This window comes from Perna viridis, chromosome 2 (genome assembly GCF_037379345.1).
Source record: "Perna viridis isolate PV_CMFRI_1.1 ecotype Kerala chromosome 2, ASM3737934v1, whole genome shotgun sequence".
NCBI lineage: Eukaryota > Metazoa > Mollusca > Bivalvia > Mytilida > Mytilidae > Perna > Perna viridis.
Genome location: NC_142446.1, coordinates 57,409,367 through 57,427,872, shown reverse-complemented (window position 1 = coordinate 57,427,872; position 18,506 = coordinate 57,409,367). Strand labels below are relative to the sequence as shown.

General features: G+C 34.9%; 3 protein-coding genes across 4 annotated transcripts in view; 2 read left to right on the top strand and 1 right to left on the bottom strand.

The window, feature by feature from the left end:
* The first annotated feature begins 1,819 nt into the window (after positions 1 to 1,819).
* LOC148626202 (uncharacterized) lies at positions 1,820 to 11,336 on the top strand. 2 transcript variants are annotated; one of them, XM_088570010.1, is made up of 4 exons: positions 1,829 to 1,955; positions 4,782 to 4,956; positions 7,111 to 7,189; positions 7,914 to 11,336. In XM_088570010.1, exon 4 carries the CDS (start codon positions 7,923 to 7,925, stop codon positions 9,507 to 9,509), a length of 1,587 nt encoding a protein of 528 aa, XP_088426136.1. In that variant the 5' UTR covers positions 1,829 to 1,955; positions 4,782 to 4,956; positions 7,111 to 7,189; positions 7,914 to 7,922; the 3' UTR covers positions 9,510 to 11,336. The 2 variants fall into 2 exon arrangements, with proteins under 2 accessions (XP_088426135.1, XP_088426136.1); XM_088570009.1 differs by lacking the exon at positions 4,782 to 4,956 and having other exon boundaries at positions 1,820 to 1,955.
* Positions 11,337 to 15,308: 3,972 nt separating this feature from the next.
* LOC148626201 (uncharacterized) lies at positions 15,309 to 17,460 on the bottom strand. The gene has a single exon (XM_088570017.1). The coding sequence runs from the start codon at positions 17,151 to 17,153 to the stop codon at positions 16,023 to 16,025; it is 1,131 nt and encodes a 376-aa protein (XP_088426143.1). The 5' UTR covers positions 17,154 to 17,460; the 3' UTR covers positions 15,309 to 16,022.
* Positions 17,461 to 17,819: 359 nt separating this feature from the next.
* Positions 17,820 to 18,506, top strand: part of LOC148626199 (vacuolar protein sorting-associated protein 4-like) — a 40,653-nt gene continuing 39,966 nt past the window's right edge. Inside the window, exon 1 of the mRNA XM_088570012.1 lies at positions 17,820 to 18,173. The gene's annotated coding sequence lies outside the window, so the exon portion shown is untranslated. The remainder of the gene's footprint in view (positions 18,174 to 18,506) is intronic.

Below are 18,506 nucleotides of genomic sequence, written 5' to 3'. Positions count from 1 at the left end.
AAATTGTCTATGTGAGAATTGCAGGGGTGGGTCCAGAGATTTTGAAAAAAAAGAGGTGTCTAAAGGGTTTTCCACACTATAATTTCTCATTTATGCTCAAATTTTGCACGAATTTAACTTTTTAAAAGGAGTTCCAGTCCCCGGATCTTAACCCCTCCCCCATTTCTGACACTATTAATCACTGCTCTTAATAAAATTATGAATGGTATCGATAAAACATACTTCTTAGAACCATTCTGTCAAAAGAGCAAGTAATAATCGGACGGGACCCTGGCGGTTTTGTAAATTATCCATGTGTGGTCTGGGAGTAGGCCGAAGCGTCAACAGAGCAGCCCAGCCGCTAGTAGGACATACTCTGAGTTCTTCGGTCAGGTATCCCGAAGGCTGGGCTTCGCTACCTCCAATTACGAACAGACATCTACTAACACAATCGATATTTCCGCAAAGGGCGGTCGTGCGAGATCTGCAAGGATAGTCAAGACCGTACAAACCACCAATCGGAATGGTTTATCGCATCTTCTATATATAGCCATTCAGGTGCGTAGCACACCGCCTCTACGCTGTAAGACTGTTACAGTCTGCACGTTCTTTGCTTCAATTCATCTACGGTTATCTACGGTTATGCCGTTTTTTTTTCACGCAGACTTTTTGTATCGCTGTAGAACTCTAACAGATAAGCTTCTGGAACAGGATTATATTGCTACAAGATTGAAGTCATCACTACAGAAGTTTTATAGTCATAATCATGAACTCGTGGATCGTTATGGTGTACCCATCTGCAACCATGAAAACTGATTTATTCAACGGGTCATAGTTTTCCTTTCCTCGTTTGTCTACCCCGGACTTTTTATGAGCAACTCGGCAGGTGTTTCTAGAAAAGCAGAGGACGCTTACCCTACCGGTGCACCTGGTCCATGCTCCCAGTTTTTAGTGGAGTCCGAGTTGCTCATTTGCTTTTGTTACTTTGTATGTATGAATTTAGTTACTTTATGTTCTTTGTTGTGTATGTCTGTTTTTCTTGTCTGGTCTTTGTCCCTGGATTACATTCTTTTGATTACTGCTATAACCTTGGTTCCCTTGATTACTCTTTCACAGGAATATAACATTCCGAGAGAATGCTTTTGTTTAGATTTATTCTGACCTTTCGACTTCATTATACGCCAAATCATTACGAAATTATTTATATTTCTGGTTTTCTATCGAGCTATAAATATGGCACGGTAACAAACGTTTAGGGGGTTAGGTTAATAAAAGCCAGTCACTTCCAGTTGCATTGCCATACCGGTGAAATTTGAAGTTATTAAGCGTTATGCATTTATAAGCGATATGCACTATCAAACTTTAAGGCTATGTACTCTAAGAGTTTTCATTTATACAGTGTTAAAGTTAAAAAGCGCAGTGCACGAACGAACTAAACAACAGGGTGTCTTAATAAGGTTATTTAGTCTGATAATAAGTAGTTGATATAGACACGTAAAATCTATAAAAGTGAATACATCAGTGAATTTTCGAACATTTTCCATCATTTATTAAAAGAATAACACACTACTTATATGGTTAGATTGATATCGCTGTTTTATTAGTCTGATTTCAAATGTTAACTGGCCATTATCACTGAGAAATTTCAACTTACAGAATACTCCCGTTACACATGATTAATTTTGCGCTCCCTATTATTCTGACTATACCCACCTCTACAGTCCTTTCATTGTAACTTTTCACCCGTAATTAATTCATCGGTGACACTTGTGACAAATGTAATGTAAATTTGACACTTCTTTTCGTTTTCCTATTAACTTATAGTCTTGTGTCGTCTGTTATTCTTTCCACCTGTGCACAAGGTGGCGCTTCCTTATATCAATAATGTACAAGTTCATTGTCACATTTTCACCGTGGTTTTGACTATTGTTTTGGCTGGGATGTGACGTTCACGATCAACGCGATCCTACTCAAAGGTACAGTTTATTTTTTATAACGTTTACATTACCATACGATGTACAGGTAAAGATCAAGGTGAGATCGAAAAATTAATAAATTTAAACCACGTGAGTCACACGAATAACAACATGGCCCACAGCCATGTGTATATTGTATTGATTGGTTTCAGTCATTTTGCTCGTCACGTAAAATTAATTCTTAAATACATGCATATAAATTTCGATTAAATAAACCTTGATATCAGAAAGACCGATATTCGTACCACATGTATGAACAGAATAGAATATTTTATTTTTCCAAGTTATAGGGCCCATAAAGAGCATTTTTAAAAATGTATTCATTAAATTAATTTAAAGCGACCTTGCGCGGGACCCGGGTATTGTAAAGAATTGGCGCGATGCAGTGCTCAGATATGGCCCAAAGCCATATATGTTTAAACTTTTAAAATGTAATGATGTTTTGTTATGCTCTTTTTCAAGCTATTCCATGAATTTGAATATTTTATTGGGACGAAACTAATTTATAAATTTCGACTAAACTTACTATTTACAAGACCTGGTATTGGAAATACAAATTTGACTGAGGACAAAATCGTAGATGTTCATTGAATTATGACTTTGGTTCGGAAATATATGAGACACGCATGAAGTGATTTTCAAGCGTACTTGTAAATGCGTTTAAAATTAAAACTAGCTTTCAACTCTGCTTATGGGTATGCAGAAGTATGTAGTGTCGTAATGAAAAAAGTACACCAAGATCAAAGGATAGCTTTCTGTTTAAATCTTATATTCTATCTAAATATATTGATTTATACATGTAAATTTATCTTATGTGTTGTGAAAAATATGGCATGTGCAGTGGTGGATTCAGGGCGAGGGCAACGTGGCCCATGGTGGGTTGGAACCCCTTTTTGTAATGAGATGTAAAAAGCCTGAAGCCTACCCTTTCCCCTTTTCCAAATTCTCTGGATCCATGCCTGAGTAAGTGCATGTTGTTACCTTTGGGGAAAAAATACATCTACAAAGCGTCAAAGTCGGTTAAATGCAAATATGTGTGGCCTGTTATGGGAAATGGTGATAATTGCATGAATGCATTTCGACGAGCTTACATCTTTCAAGTGTCTGTCTAGCTCTGTAAGAATCAGGCAGTGGGTGGAACATGGTATGATAAAACCCACCATTTTGAAAGAGGAAAAATGTCAAGATTTTCCATATTATTTTGGTAAATTGGGTAATAGTTTCATTGAAATGCATTGAAACTTTTCAAGAACGGCTAACTGCAAAAAAAAATCTCATTTTTCAAACATTCTATTGAAAAATTCCTGAGCAAATCTAGTGATGCAGAGATCAAATAATGGTCTTTTCAAATAGAAAAAGCATCGTTATGTGAAATTACAGTGTTTTTGACATGAATGTTTCTGATTTTTCCCATTTTGCCTGATTCTTACAAAACTTACACTTAACAGCTGCTGTCTAATTGTGGAGGATATTAAAGAGACTGTCATATTTGTATTACATAATATACATTCGGAATTCGTTGTGGTATTTATGGTTTTAAATGCTTGTGATAAAAATATTATATAACATACATTAAATTTAGCTGTCTATATTTATTAGGGGACAGATAAAGAACAAAAGTTAAGCTTTACCTACGCTTAATTTAGTAAAAATGAATCAGGCCCAGTATCTAATACATGTATGAAAAATGTACTAAATACCAGCAGCAACTTACCGTAGGCAGAGCATTGCACATATAACTTGACTATATACTTGTATGCTATAATAATTAAGAATTATAAATTAATTTGAAAAAATATGTTTATTTTTAATTATGAGAAAAGTAACTCTGAATGTAACTGAATAAGGGCATGTTAATATGTTTTTTATCCATTGAGATATAACAAAATTATTTTAACCAATCAGATTACAGTATTTATCTCAAACTGATTTATTTATAACTGTTCAGTTTTGCCACGTCCAAGACCCGTTCAGATCCGGGTGTCAAAAGATTAGAGCTGCAGCAGCTCTAAGCTTGTCCTAAAAGGCGACTAAATAGTGCTCAGAACTCTAGCCGGGGGCTAGGGCGCTCTGCCCACAGAGCAACTGGGATGTGTGCCCCAGGTGGTGGAATGGGGTACCCCTGGCGTGTTACATGCTGGGGTTGTCAGGCTATAATACGGAAAACCTGACCGCAAACCATAGTGGTGCACCGTGTTGGGAAAGATGCCACGTTCCTCGCACGCTAAAGAACCCTACTGTGGTATTCTCCCGGAGTAGGAACCATAGGGCTCCGCCACAGGAGGCTAAATTACCCGACCCTACCCCCCTCTCCCTATTTCCAGTGACAATCAAAATTAGTCGACCCCATTGTCTTTGTGTCCCATCCCTTATTCATTTCATCATCATTTCATGTTCATTTTATCATCAATTTTATGTTCATCGTCTGAATATAGCTGAAATATTGCTGCTCGGACGTTAAACCCCAACAAACAAACAAACAAACAAAGCCACGTCCAAGTGGAAAAAAGTTTCAGTAGACTTAGTAATCATTTCTATTGGCAAAATTATGCACCACTACCGATCGTTTCCTCCTCTCAAATGAGACTGACCATCAGAAACGTAATGCAGAAAAGTAAATCAAGTTGACAGAGCCTTATGATTTTTGTTTCGGCAATTAAGATGGCAATTGCATTGACATTATAGAAAAATACCAAAGTCCGACTTTTTACCTTGCCAGAGAAGGTACTAGTGAAAAGTTCGACGTGTATAAACAATTTTGGTATTTTGGTAGTTAAAACAACTTTACAATTCCTCAAGCGTCTGGTTTTTTTTTTCACCTTGCAGCATATACTTGCAAGGAAAAAACGACAAAAGCAACCTGGACACGGGGCTATGTTGCCCATTAGTTGAACTCGGCAGGTGTTTCTAGAAAAGCTGAGGACGCTTACCCTACCAGTGCACATGGTCCATGTTCTCAGTTTTAGTGGAGTCCGGGTTGTTAATTTGCTTTTGTTGCTTGGTATGTATTATTTTGGTTATTTTATGTTCTTTGTTGTGTATGTCTGTTTTTCATGTCTGGTCTTGGTCCCTGGATTACATTCTTTTGGTTTCCGTTAGAATCTTGGTTCCCTTAATTACCCTTGCATTCGTTCCTTTGAAAAGTCTGCGGTCGCCAATATGACCTGATTGAGAGATGCTTAAAAATGAACGACATCCATCTGTCCTAGATCTCCTTCTTTCACAGGACATAACCTTGGAAGTAGCAGGTGTTGCACACCCTCAGCACCTGCTGCATGTGTTCACCTGCAGAGTGGTCCTTTCCCTACTTTTCTGTTCGTACTTTTATGTGCTACTTATTTTTCGTAAATTGTCGTTTTTTTATGTTCCCGAATGTCTCCTCATTCATAGCTGTACCATATTTGAGATTTCGATATGCACAAACATGTGTGTGTGTGTGTGTGTGTGTGTAACTACTGAACAATATTTAATATCCACGCTTGTTGCATAACTACCCCTGATAATATTTATATGTTATATTAAATATATGTTAGCGTCTTGCAAATATTTGCGTTATGTATGCATTATATATGAAAGTTGAAATAATGTGTTTTGTCACTGTAAATACATGTTGAATTCTAAATTATATAAAGTAAATTTTCTTTTAAAATTTCTATAAATGTTTGGTAAAAAATGTGTTACAGCAATAGTCAACATAAGGTCACATATTTGGCTATTCATAGGCCTTTATTTCACACTACTGTTGCGTGCTACATCACCGTCATGCGTACAAAACAAAACTACTGTCATAAATTAAAGATTAATATAAACATTATTCTACTTGTACACGTAGTCTACAATATAAAAAATTCAGGAGTATAGTCAAACCGCGGTTGGTTATTTATTGATTGCCGATTATGTATCCGCATTACTTGACATACAACTTTTATTTGGACTCTTGAGTGCGACTTCATAGAGGTATGACCTAGCGTAGCCCCCTCCCCTTGAAATTGGGCAAAATGCATTAAAAATTCTCCTACCTCGCTAAAACAAAAATCTTGCCTCGCTTAATTTGGCTTTTGATGTTATTTACGCATCCGCAACCTGAAACTCCTGGGACTTCCCAAAACGTTTGATAATGGTCGTCGGAGGGTGGAAAATTACGAAACAGATTTACCTAACCGTAAGACTATTTGAACGTTTCGCGCAAAGTGACTACAATATCCCCTGTTTATTTCATTTTTCTTAAGCACATCCAGAGCCACATCCAGATATTTTGAAAAAGAGGGAGTTCCGTACGGTAACTGTCCAGAAAAAAAAGTTCCAGGCTGTACCATTTGCTTAAATTTTGCACGAATTCAACAAATTAACAACTTTTTGATACAAAAGGGAGGATCTAACTCTCGAACTACCGGTTTTACACTTCACGTACAGGATTGAATATTTTGCTGTTTTAAACGAGGCCCGTGCCATTAGTCAATGTTGGCCAATTCAGTTGCCTCTAACAATCGATTTTGTATTATTTTTGTTGTTTTTGATTTGTTTTAATTTATACAAAAGTGGTTTAGTGACATAAATAATTCTTCAAGAGGACAAATTTATGGTTCATTTAAATTAGATTTTTCACTTGAAAAATATCTTATAAGACTTCCAGAAACTAGTAGAACTTGGATAACTAAATTACGTACGTCAAATCTACAACCCCCCCCTCCCCGACAGAAACTGAAAGATGGTTTAATGTGCTAGGACAAGAAAGGTTGTGTTCTTCGTGTAAAGATGGAATAGGGGACGAATATCATGTTTTATTTATATGCAATAATAGTGTAGTAACAGAATTCATGAGCAAACTTATGCAGTATCTAAGAATGGATAAATTTACCAAATTACTTACCTACGGTCATATTGATGTCTACAAAAAACTAGCTCTTTTTATAAGAAAAATCAATTCATTTAATATGTGTATTGGCATTGTTTGTCTGTTCTTTCTGTATGATTTGTATATATGTTTGACCTCATGTTACACATGTTATGTGCCTGAGCGTTACCAATGAAGTTTACAAGTTCACAAGTTTTTTTGTTTTATTATTCTTGTTTTTTGTTGTGAAATGTTTTTGTGTTTATTATTTATTGTTAATGCCCTAGTATACTTAAACTATAATTACTCTCTGTATTGCAGATAAATCAGTGCTTTGAATTAGGTGGTGGAAGTAAAGCTTACGTTCAAAAGATTCTAGTATATGTAGTTTTCATTCAACGTGAGTACTGTCTTTTATACATATAATGCGTGTAAGTTCTTATAAATGGAAATCATTAGTTTCGAAAGAACACACAGGATTTACTCAGTCAGCCAAGTCCAATCCCTAACAAGAACAAATGTTCTATGACATTTTGAATAGTTACTTGGCATTTTAGCCACTCCCCCAAAGTACGGAACTACTTCAATTAGTACTACATACATGCTGTTAATTGATGACGTTGACAGGAATGATAAAAATGATGGTTTTATGTTAGAATTTTTTTATTGTTTTCTGCAGATTTTGATTTAAAATATAAAAATAGTTTTCACTGTTGGTTAGAACATAGGGTATAAACGATTTTGGGTCGGTTTATGCTGCAACATAAACTGTTTTACGGTTATTTGGCGTAAATCGACCGAAAACGTTCAAATAACATTTCTACAGTACCTTGCTCCAACTATCACATATGCAACCCGACTAGTACATTCGTCTTGTATACTATTCGGGCTGAATATTTGATAGTGGGGCAGGTCTGTGACCTACATTAATTAATCGGAAATTCGGTCAAAACAAGAACATAATTTCGATAAATAGAATTTCGAACAGAACAATACTGAATCTTTCTCCTGACTTCCAAAAATACATGTATGTGTTATCAGACTTGATATTTCTTAACGACTGTGTGTGAATTTTGGTAATTTTAAATATATATTTGTCGACTATGATGACGTTTCCATTTCAGGTTGACCATATGGCACGGACTTGCAGCCAAGGTACTGCTGTCGCCTGTACAGTTGCGGTCTCAATCATGGTTTTCGTTACCGCCGTTGCCAGTAATGTTGATAACTGCGGAAAATGCAAATGCGTTATGAAAAATGGAATGATGTCAGTAAACTGTTCTAATTTAAATCTGAGTGAAATTCCTGATTTTGAATCATCGAATCAATTAGTAGAGAATCTTTACTTTTCCAGAAACAACATCATAGTCATTAAAAAGGATAGCCTTTCTCATTTAACAAACTTAAGTTTGTTGCAATTAGATTTTAACAAAATCTCAACTATAGAGCCAGCTGCATTTCTTTCTTTGAAAAAACTTGCCGATCTTGAATTAAATGAAAATTTGCTGACAGTTATAAAGTCTGAAATATTTCAGGATCTTCCGTCTTTGTCGACATTGCGATTAGGATATAACAGAATTGCCACACTTGAGAAGAATGCGTTCTTAAATCTTCCAAAGCTTACTATGATAGATTTTACGAATAACTCGCTTACATTTATGCACGGGGAATCGTTGAATAACTTACCAGCTCTGACCACACTTTTTCTGCGAGGAAACCAGTTCTCTTTGGTGCCAAAAGAGGTATGTGAAAAGCTGCCTGCATTGAAGCGATTGTATCTAAAGACTAACAACATATCTGCTATACACAAACTCGACTTTGCACAGTGTTTTAATTTGACATATCTCCAGCTGGCTGAAAACCAGATTGAGGCTATGCATGAGTATGGATTTATCTCCAAAATGTCTGATGTAGTAATCAAACCGTTGCCATTAGAAACCATAGATCTGACTCAAAATAAACTAAGCTCATTCCCTACGCCACCTTTGCGACATGTTCCTACATTGAAGCATCTTGGCTTAGGTAAAAATATGTTTCGAATAATTCCAGCGGGAGCTTTCGAACGTCTTCCTTATCTCACGATCGTTCATTTATCCAACAGCGTAAATTTAGAAACCATAGAGCCGGGAGCTTTCCGAGGCCTTTTTAATCTTGCACAGTTATATATGAAAAATAACAAAAAACTACGCAATATTCCTGATTATGCATTCCAGGATTCAAAGCGTCTAGGAAGTGTACTTATAGAAAATAATTCATTAGAAACATTACATAAAAATATGCTCCACGATTGGACGAGGTTACAATTATTGAATATTCAGTCAAATAAATTCAAATGTTCTTGTGATTTGGTATGGATGAAAAAGAGTAAAATGCTTCAAAATGCAGTAATTTTTGACATGGTGCGAGATATTAAATGTACAACAAATGGAACAACCAAAAAAGTCCTTGATCTCGATCCAGTAAAACTGGAATGTACCAAACATGGCACCAAGTCTCGTGTTGTCACGGGACTTATCGCTGCCGGCGTAACTGCGTGTATCATGCTCGCATTTCTTGCTGCTGTATCCTTCCGTCGTAGAATATACAGTAAATATATTCATCTGAAGTATCATCGTCAAAAAGACGATCTTTTGTTCACAGTAGAAGATACCAAAGCAAAACGTAAAATATTTTCCAAACTGGAATTCAGAGATCAAGCTCGGGATGAGACTTTGATGTAATCATTTCTCAAAGTGTGCATACGAAAAATATTTCCACCATCCGTGGAGAACTGTAATAGTTCCGGTATCTGCACAGATTGAAACTGAAATAGATGTTGCTAGAGATGCCCTTAGGGGATAAAAAATGTTAAGTTAATGACCATTTTGAAAGCGAGGGGAAAAGGGGGTATGGGGTTGGATTTTTTTTTTTGGGGAGGGGATGTTCAAGTTACTCATTTATTGAAAAAAAACTCCCCCATTAGTTAACAAGACAGATTTTCAAATAGAAATATTGATTTTGCTTGATGCTTAAATATGAATAAAAATATTGCATTTGCGAAGCAAAAATTTTCATCGGGGTCGACACCCCTCTTTGTTATGTCATATATTATTTTTACGAGTCTCGCACAGACGGTACATGTATGGTAAAGCTCGCGGTGCTCGCTGATTTAGGCAATGCCTACACCATATTAATGCTTTTCATGTACTTATACATTTCTTTATTTCATACTTACGTTATAAGTGATATATTTTGAAATATTGTACTTTCTATGGATTGCTATCATACATGTACTGTCTGTTAATGTTTTTATTATTATTATTATTATTATTATTATTATTATAAGCTTTAATTTTCTGTGTTCTGATTTAGCTAAGAATCCTATTTTATCTTTGTTGTCAGTCGAATAATCTTATGATGTATTTTTATGGTTTTAGCTCAGCTGTGACGATTTTTATATAGATTTACTCTAATGAACTGTAAGCTAAGTGCAATTAGAGTTATACCCCTTTCTCCACTAAGTTCTTTTGATAATCCTGTCGCGGATCGGGGATTATGAGGGCTTGGTATCCCCTTTTGTTAGAAAAGTTCGTTCATTTGGTTTTTTGCAATGATCAAACGATAACTGGAAATACCTATTATATAAATTTCTTAGTCCGCCCCCTGAAACGGTCAGAGTTTACATGTAATGTTTAGATTTTTTAATTTCATTTTTATACCAGACGTTTTTTTTTAAGATGCAAGGGACATGGGTCAGAGGAGACGACTGTAAAATATATGCTTGTCATAAATTGTAAAGATGATACCTAAGTCAATTGTCAAAACGTTTATCATACAAACTGAAGCGTTGGCGGATTCATATATTTACAAAAGGAAGGGGGCTATTCGGTGCCTAACTTTTGAGAAAAAATATTAACCGTATTCATTTGTTTCGATTATACAGTGCTAAAACAGACTTGCTTGATCATGTTACGAACTGTATTGCTTTCCGAATGTTTTGCAATGTTGTAACATTGAAGTAATAACATTTTAAAATCGAATTAAAAATAGGTATCCGGGCCACGCTAGCCCCCCTTTGATCCACCCATGTAGAGTGACGCATTTCATACTGGATATGTAAGCCATATGTAGTTTGTATCATATTATTAAATATGCCAGTCTTCTTGAATTTAACCGTTATCAATACGTAGTATCCGAACTTACTTCCTTTTAAGGACATTTTGTACAATTTCTAATTTCTAAATCTTAATCGGCGGTAGGGTCCAACCCAATCTAATTAAAAGCCGATCTCGCATCGCTTCCTGTTTTCTATTTAATTAGATTGACAAATCCTGTGGTTAACCCAAGCTAATTAGATTGACAAATCCTGTGGTTAACGCAAGCTGCTGTTGCGTCAGAGGTGAGTTTTGAACGTCTTCAATGAAATACTACCCTGCAACTGTTTCTTTTTTTTTCTAACTCGAATAATTTGTTTATATCGGTCAGCTTTTAGTATGCATGCTTGATGTGTTTTGTTATTTTGCAAGTATTACTGTTCAAACTGATCTTCCAATAAAATATTTTGTAAATATTTATCTTTTTTTTTTCACAACAATTACGCAATATCGAGTACTGTATTATGTATTTGGAATGTCGGCATAACATCATAACAGCTTTTATTTAAGTTCTTAATTCTCGACTATGTACTTTTCTTGACTGGTAGACAGATTTATTGATTCTTTTATAGGATACCATTTCGTCAACAGTTTTGTCTTCAATCATTTATCAATTTATTTGTTGAAGGTTGAGTAGGTAGGTAGATTTTTATATTGCTCACACTAAGAGCTGATAGTAATGCCGCATTTCGTGAGAAAAAAAAATAAAATGTGCCAGGGTAGGTAGAGTAACCATAAACGGGCATTTTTTTCTCTAGCCATGAGAAAATTCCAGCATTGTAGCCTGATTTAAAAAAAAAATAAAGTAAAAATTCAGGTATATTTTGAATTTATTGCAATTACTTTATGTCCGTCGTCGTCGTCGTTAACAATTTTTTAATACCTTCTCTTCTGACACTACTTTACTGATTAGAACCAAACGTGATATGAGTGTTCCTTATGGTGTTTTGCATAGAATTAATGTGGGAATTTATGATCGGTTGAAAAAAACATGGCCCCCATGACAAAAAAAGAACATTGAGATCAATCTGAAGTTTCCCGCATGTATCTCCAAAACTGCTAGTAATAGGTTTTCGCTAGAACCTTCGTTCCCTTGAACTCTTAGCCAATTAAAAATGTTCAGCATGGTTAGACATCCCTGCGGTCAAGTTTTCGAGTGAATCTGTGAAGCCATGTTGGAGTACTTTTACTTTTACTTTTTTTTTTTTTGACAAATAGCCAAAACAAAAAACAATTTTCTATTTTTTTTATGACAAATAGCCAAAACAAAAAACAATTTTCTATTTTTTTTTATGACAAATAGCCAAAACAAAAAACAATTTTCTATTTTTTTTCAGTTTCCAGGAAAACATATCTATCATATATGAACCTACTTCTTCAGTAGGAACCTTAAAACCTAACAGAACCACTAAATCATCGCATGGTTTACTTAATATCAAAACTGAAACATATTTTAATGTGTCATACATGTAATATTTTGAGCAAAAGTATTAGGTAAAGTTAGAGAAGGCAATGCTTGGCTACTACTATATATTACATAATTAAATGAGACCACATAAAAACAACTGCCAATTTTCTTCAATCTGGTCTTGTGGTTTAAGGTCAGCTTTAGCTACAATAATATATCTTCTTTATACTCTGTACTAGCATAGCTACAAAGAGGGCCCCATTAAAAGCAAAGGTTCAATTCCAGTTGTGCTTCATACCTGGGTGATTTAAGATAATTTACCCTGTAATAATTCTTCATGATATGATTAATTTTTAAATGGGGGGATATCATTTGAAATAGACAATTTTGATTTTGAAGATCAGAAATCACTTTGAAAACAAAATATATGCATATGTTTATCATCGATTGCTTAATTTATGATTTTGAACTTGACGACACATTTTTCATTTATTTAAAAATAAATACCTTTTTATGAATTTTGAAGTTATTCTAGTATATCTTAGTCTTGTTTTACAGTATGATGTGATGAGTTTATGTTTGCTCAGTATTAAGTCAAAGAACCTTCCTGCAAATAAACTAAGTACTCAGTAAACAGGAAGTTGTCAAATTTTTCTGAAAATTATCCCACCATAACTACAGGAAGAATGTGTTAAAATTACAAGCTGGTGTAATGAGTAGTTGTCGACAGAAAAGGATGGTAAAACACGACAGGGTGCAATATCTTGTATTTCTATTCTATGGTAAAAAAAATAGTTTAGGTGTAGCCAAATGACCCTTGAATGAAGGGAAGTAAGTGTATAGCTTAGCTTTCCGCTTATACTTGCTTCATTCACAGACCAACAAAACATGTTCTCCTTCAATATATGTTTGCTTCATTTTGGTATGATCTAAAACATACATGTATAGGCCCTTCACAGGTCATATGCCTTTGAATGTTTTATGGAAAATAGTTTATTTTAACTGGATTACAATTTTGAGATATACATATCAGACCGAAACACTACTTGGTGCTTTTTATTGAAAACTAATCTTTTTTTCAAACAAATAAACTAAACGATATTTCCAAATGCATGACTAAAACAGCCGTCGGGTATTTGAATATAATTGTGGTCGGAACGCAACAGTACGAAACTTACACAACGATTGTTCAGAATAAGTATAGTTCCTTTTAATTATCTTGAAAAGTGGCCAGAACTGACACATCGGATTTTAAAATAAATACAGCCCCGTTTAATTTTTATGAACACTTGCCAGAACACAACAGAATATATATTAAACCGACACGATTGCTCAGAATAAACACAGCTTCATTTGGTCATGAACAGTGTCCCAGAACGGAACAGTACGAAACTAGACATAACGAATGTTCAAATTAAGAATCGCGCCGTTTAATTTTCATGCACATTTGGAATTTGTTATTCACTAAATTTGGAGAGATTGGAACAGGTCTAAACCGACAAACGCGACCCAGAAAAATATTTTGTTTTAGACACGTTTATCAAATATAAATGAATGAAAGGAAAATGGCTTCAAATATGATATTCTTTTAGAAACAAATGAGATGGCTCAATTTTCAAGATGTAGACCTCCAGCAGTTTTGCCATTTGTAACTTAGAATGAATACTATTTATAGAATGTTCTATTTGGGTACAAAGAGTTATGTTTCTTTGTACTCCCCCAAAAGTGGACTCGAAACCCTGAATTGAAATGATGACGATTATCACACGTGTCCATTTTGGTTGTGTAGCGTCCTCTGCTTTTTCTACAAACACCTGCACTAAAGTTGATATTGATGTTTTTAGGGAACCCATGATTATAACGATACATGTGTCCTTTTTAAACTCAAGCGTCCTTGGAGACGTCAGTGGTTTAAATACAGTCATATCAAAAACAGGAAAAGGAGTAATCAAGGGAACCAAGGTTCTAGCGGTAATCAAAAGAATGCAATCCAGGGACAAAGACCAGACATGGAAAACAGACATACACAACAAAGAACATAAAGTAATTAAAATAATACATACAAAGTAACAAAAGCAAATGAGCAACCCGGACTCCACTAAAAACTGGGAGCATGGACCAGGTACACCGGTAGGGTAAGCGTCCTCTGCTTTTCTAGAAACACCCGCCGAGTTACTTTTAAAAAGTCAAGTCTGGGGTAGACGACAGAGGAAAGGAAAACTATAACCCGTTGAACGAATCAATTTTCATGGCGCAGATGGATACACCGTAACAATCCACGAGTTCATGATGACGAGCATAAAACTTCTGTAGTGATGACTGCAATCTTGTAATAACATAACCATGTCCCAGAAGCTTACTTGTTAGAAATTTAGCGCGATACAAAATATCTGCGTGGTTCCCCCACCCCTGGCATAAAAAATTAACAATTTGATTGTCTTATTATCCTTTAGGTATAAGTTGTACATTATGTTCTTTTTTTTTCTTTTTTCTTTTTAATGATAAATTTATTGACCATATTTTCGTCCAGACACGTTTTATGACACCAACGATTTGCAGCACACAAATACGTTGAAATAAGGATAATTATTTTAAAAAAATGGAATGGTTTTTGATCAGCCAAGTATCTCTCACTGTAAAAATAATTGCGTGTGTGTGGATGTGTGTGTGTTTTGTTTATTTTTAATATTCGAATGTATGGTGAAGACGAAAGCTCAGCAGCAGTAAGTCCCAGAACCAAAAGCGAAGTAGCTACTCTCGTCTTGAGCATAAGGCCAAATAAAGAAGTTAAGATGTGAGTTGCCTTTTACCCTACCCATCCTATTTTCAGCTAAAATTACAAACCTTAAGTTTTTTGTTACGATTTTTCAATCAACTCTGTTCTATAAGTCCCATAGACTCGATGTAAAAAAGTAAAATAAAAAAAAACAATCCCTATCTACCTACTCTATTTTTCAAAGATGTAATAGGAAACACAATATTATTATGGAGGCTTTATTGTCTTTATATACTTGTCCTAATGCGGCAGTTCCATGGACCAAACGAAAAAATGTTTGACCTGTGCATTTTAATAAATATGTTTGAGAGTTTATTTTGACATATGAGTCCTTACCGCCTATAAGGCCGAAAAATGAAGCTTACTGTCCGTTGATATACAGGCTTTGATTGAATAAAATCTGTGTATCGTAAATCTAACTAAATGAAAGAAAATGCCATTTCCCGAATAGTGTTTTGGAAATTTGACTTTATCATTAGGAAGCGACCATTTGATTTTTAGAGGGGGCTAGGATCAAATTTGAAATAAAAGGCAGGGCGATGATTTAAAAATCCAAGATAAATAACTGAGAAATAAAAAGGCAGGATACAAGTGGTAGACAAAAATCAGGATCTGCTTTGGAAAACATCCAGAACAGGCTAGAGAAAAAAAAAAAACAAAAAGTTAGGTCAGATATAATATTGAAAAAAAATCATAACCCCTTCCCTTATAGAAATCAACTGGTTGCTCCCTGAAACCTCCTAAAAGCAGTCGCACTGTTTGAAATAACCAATTCAATTCTCACCACTTATTGTCCAACAACAACAAAAAATAACGACCTTACAAATCTCAACATAAAATCGCAAAAGGAAATGCATGTACATGTATCATATATAACTGACATATTTAACTTCAAAATACGAAGTGTCGTAATGCATTACATTGTTATCAAGTCTTTTCTTCGCCAAGATTCCCATACAAATTTATACTGATATGTTAATTTGTGCGTCCTAGATAACAACTGTTGCATTTTGCAGTAACGTTTTATTGGGTCTTTGAGATACTGCAGGGTGGAATGTGTCGCAAACTGCAAGTTTTTAACAAAGGACAGTAAATTTGTTTTCAGTAATGTTTCAATTACTTCAAACTCACACCCTTCACAATTTATCGTTAAGAGATCTAACTGTTTTGTACAACTTAACCTAAACTCTTGAAAAATTTCCGCTACACTACGGATTTGGATTTCCGTCAAATTGGTCTTGTTATTAGATTTCTTAAAAACTGACGTAGCGTCACCATTCGTGCCTGCTATAGAGACGTTTAGTTTCATTTTTTTCTCTCCTGCTCCATATTTGAAAACTAAAACACTACTCTCGTTAATAAACATTTTAACTAAATGATCGTAAAATTTGTTCACTGGCTCCAGGATAAGATATTGTTTTGGATGAAATCGTGAAATAATGTTCTTTGCATCTATCCCCGTATTGCCGCCAATATCCATTACGAGACTATTCATGTTTAGATAAGTGTGGTGAAGCCATCGTATTGCCGCTCTACCGTTTCTCCAAATGCTGTTTCCTTGACTATAGCCAGATGAATAGTTACTAGAGCAATTTAAAGCATCTCTTTCCTCTGATTTGCTTAATATTAATCCAGTAGGATTTCGCCACGATTTTTCGCAACTTTCTCTGACAATTTTGGTGTCTACAGTTGACATATGTTGCGTGACAGTCTTTTGATAAGTTGATAATGTACCAACAGATTTCAGTTCAGGCATATGGGGTGCTGTCATAGGACTGTTCGCTATCCTTAACATGTGTACGGTTGAAGAAATTGTTCTTGAAACACTTACACGTGAATTTGTTTGGATATATTTATCTCGAACATTGTTCTGTAGAGGTTTGTTTTCCTCATTCAAAATATGTGAGTTTCTGCTTGTAGCATTAAATTGAAATTTGTTAGAAGCTCCTATCCATGTTATAGAGTCTTTGTTAACGGGTGAAAGAAACGCAAAAAGCAAAATAAATAGTGTAAAAGAAACAATAACAAATGCTTTAACACACTTCATAATTCATTGTTTTAGTTTACCTTTAGGCACAAACGTAATCCTTGGAGATTTCCGTCGCCTGCAGAAACCCCGGCGGCAGTAATCCAAACAGAATGTTCATATTACGAAATGACGATGTCAATATTGCCTGAATTTTAAACCGTTACTTCCAGAAAAAGCCTTCAAAAGGAAGTTCCTGTTGACTCCTTTACTAAATAGTTTTTCGGCCACAGATTTCAATTTGAAGTAAATGTACGTGTTTTCCGCTCCTATATGTTATCACAAACATGTCACACATTCATATGACAAATACTGGAGCAGTTGATTGGCTAGAGGCTAAATGTTACAGTACACACAAAATGAATAATAGATGTAAACAGCTTAAGTAGAAGCGTTTCTACGAATCATGCGGAAAAAATGCAGTGATTACATTTTAAGTATATCAAAGGTTTCAGGTGCGTTTTGTGATCAGTTAACTTCTTTTCGAGTTCTTGACGTTATTTAAAAAAAAAATGATACATACCAGTAGTAGGCTTATTCAATGTAATAAAATTGACTCATTTAGGTTTATCTATTTCATAGCATTAATATTTTTTGCCCAGTGACCACCACTTTTCTTTTATAATTTCATTAGAATGTTTTTTTTTTTGTTTTTTTTGGGGGGGGATGGGAGGGGTTGTGAAATCCTTGTTATTTGTCGAGGGTTTTAATAGATAGAATCTACTAAGACAAAACATAATATGGACAACAACACCCTGCAAAATTTCAATTTTTATATCTCAAGAAGTAGCTTACTGACCCATCAATTATTTCTTCTTCTATTATTCTGGCATGACAGATCTTATAAGATATCACACAACCTATGAAATCCTTGTTATTCTTAAAGTGAGTATCATGTGTGTGTGTTTTTTTTTTTTTTTTTTTTTGTTTCAGCTCAAAACTCACCAAAGGCGCTAATGGTTTGAAGTGGGAAAACCAAATTTTTGAGAAAAAAATATGTTACCAGCTTTTAGACTATACTTTTCAAAGTTTACAGACCAAGTAAGTATAAAAAATCGACCCATTTCCATGAATATGTTGTTCATTCTCTCGAATTACATCAAACTGAAAAAAAAATTGAAAGTGTTTAGCATATTCTTAAATCCACACTCAGCTTTAAAATGCCTCGCTGTATTGCACATTTCTAATTTTTCGTCTGATTTTTTACATATAGAATCAATTTGTTTTATTATGATTTATCTCAAGCGCGCCCCAACGAATAGGGATAGGGATGAACAAATGCATTTTCTTTGCGGAAATGTATATTCTGCATGCCCCACTCATGCTTATCGACTATCCCAGTTAGCACAATAGGGTCTATTAGCATTTAAAATA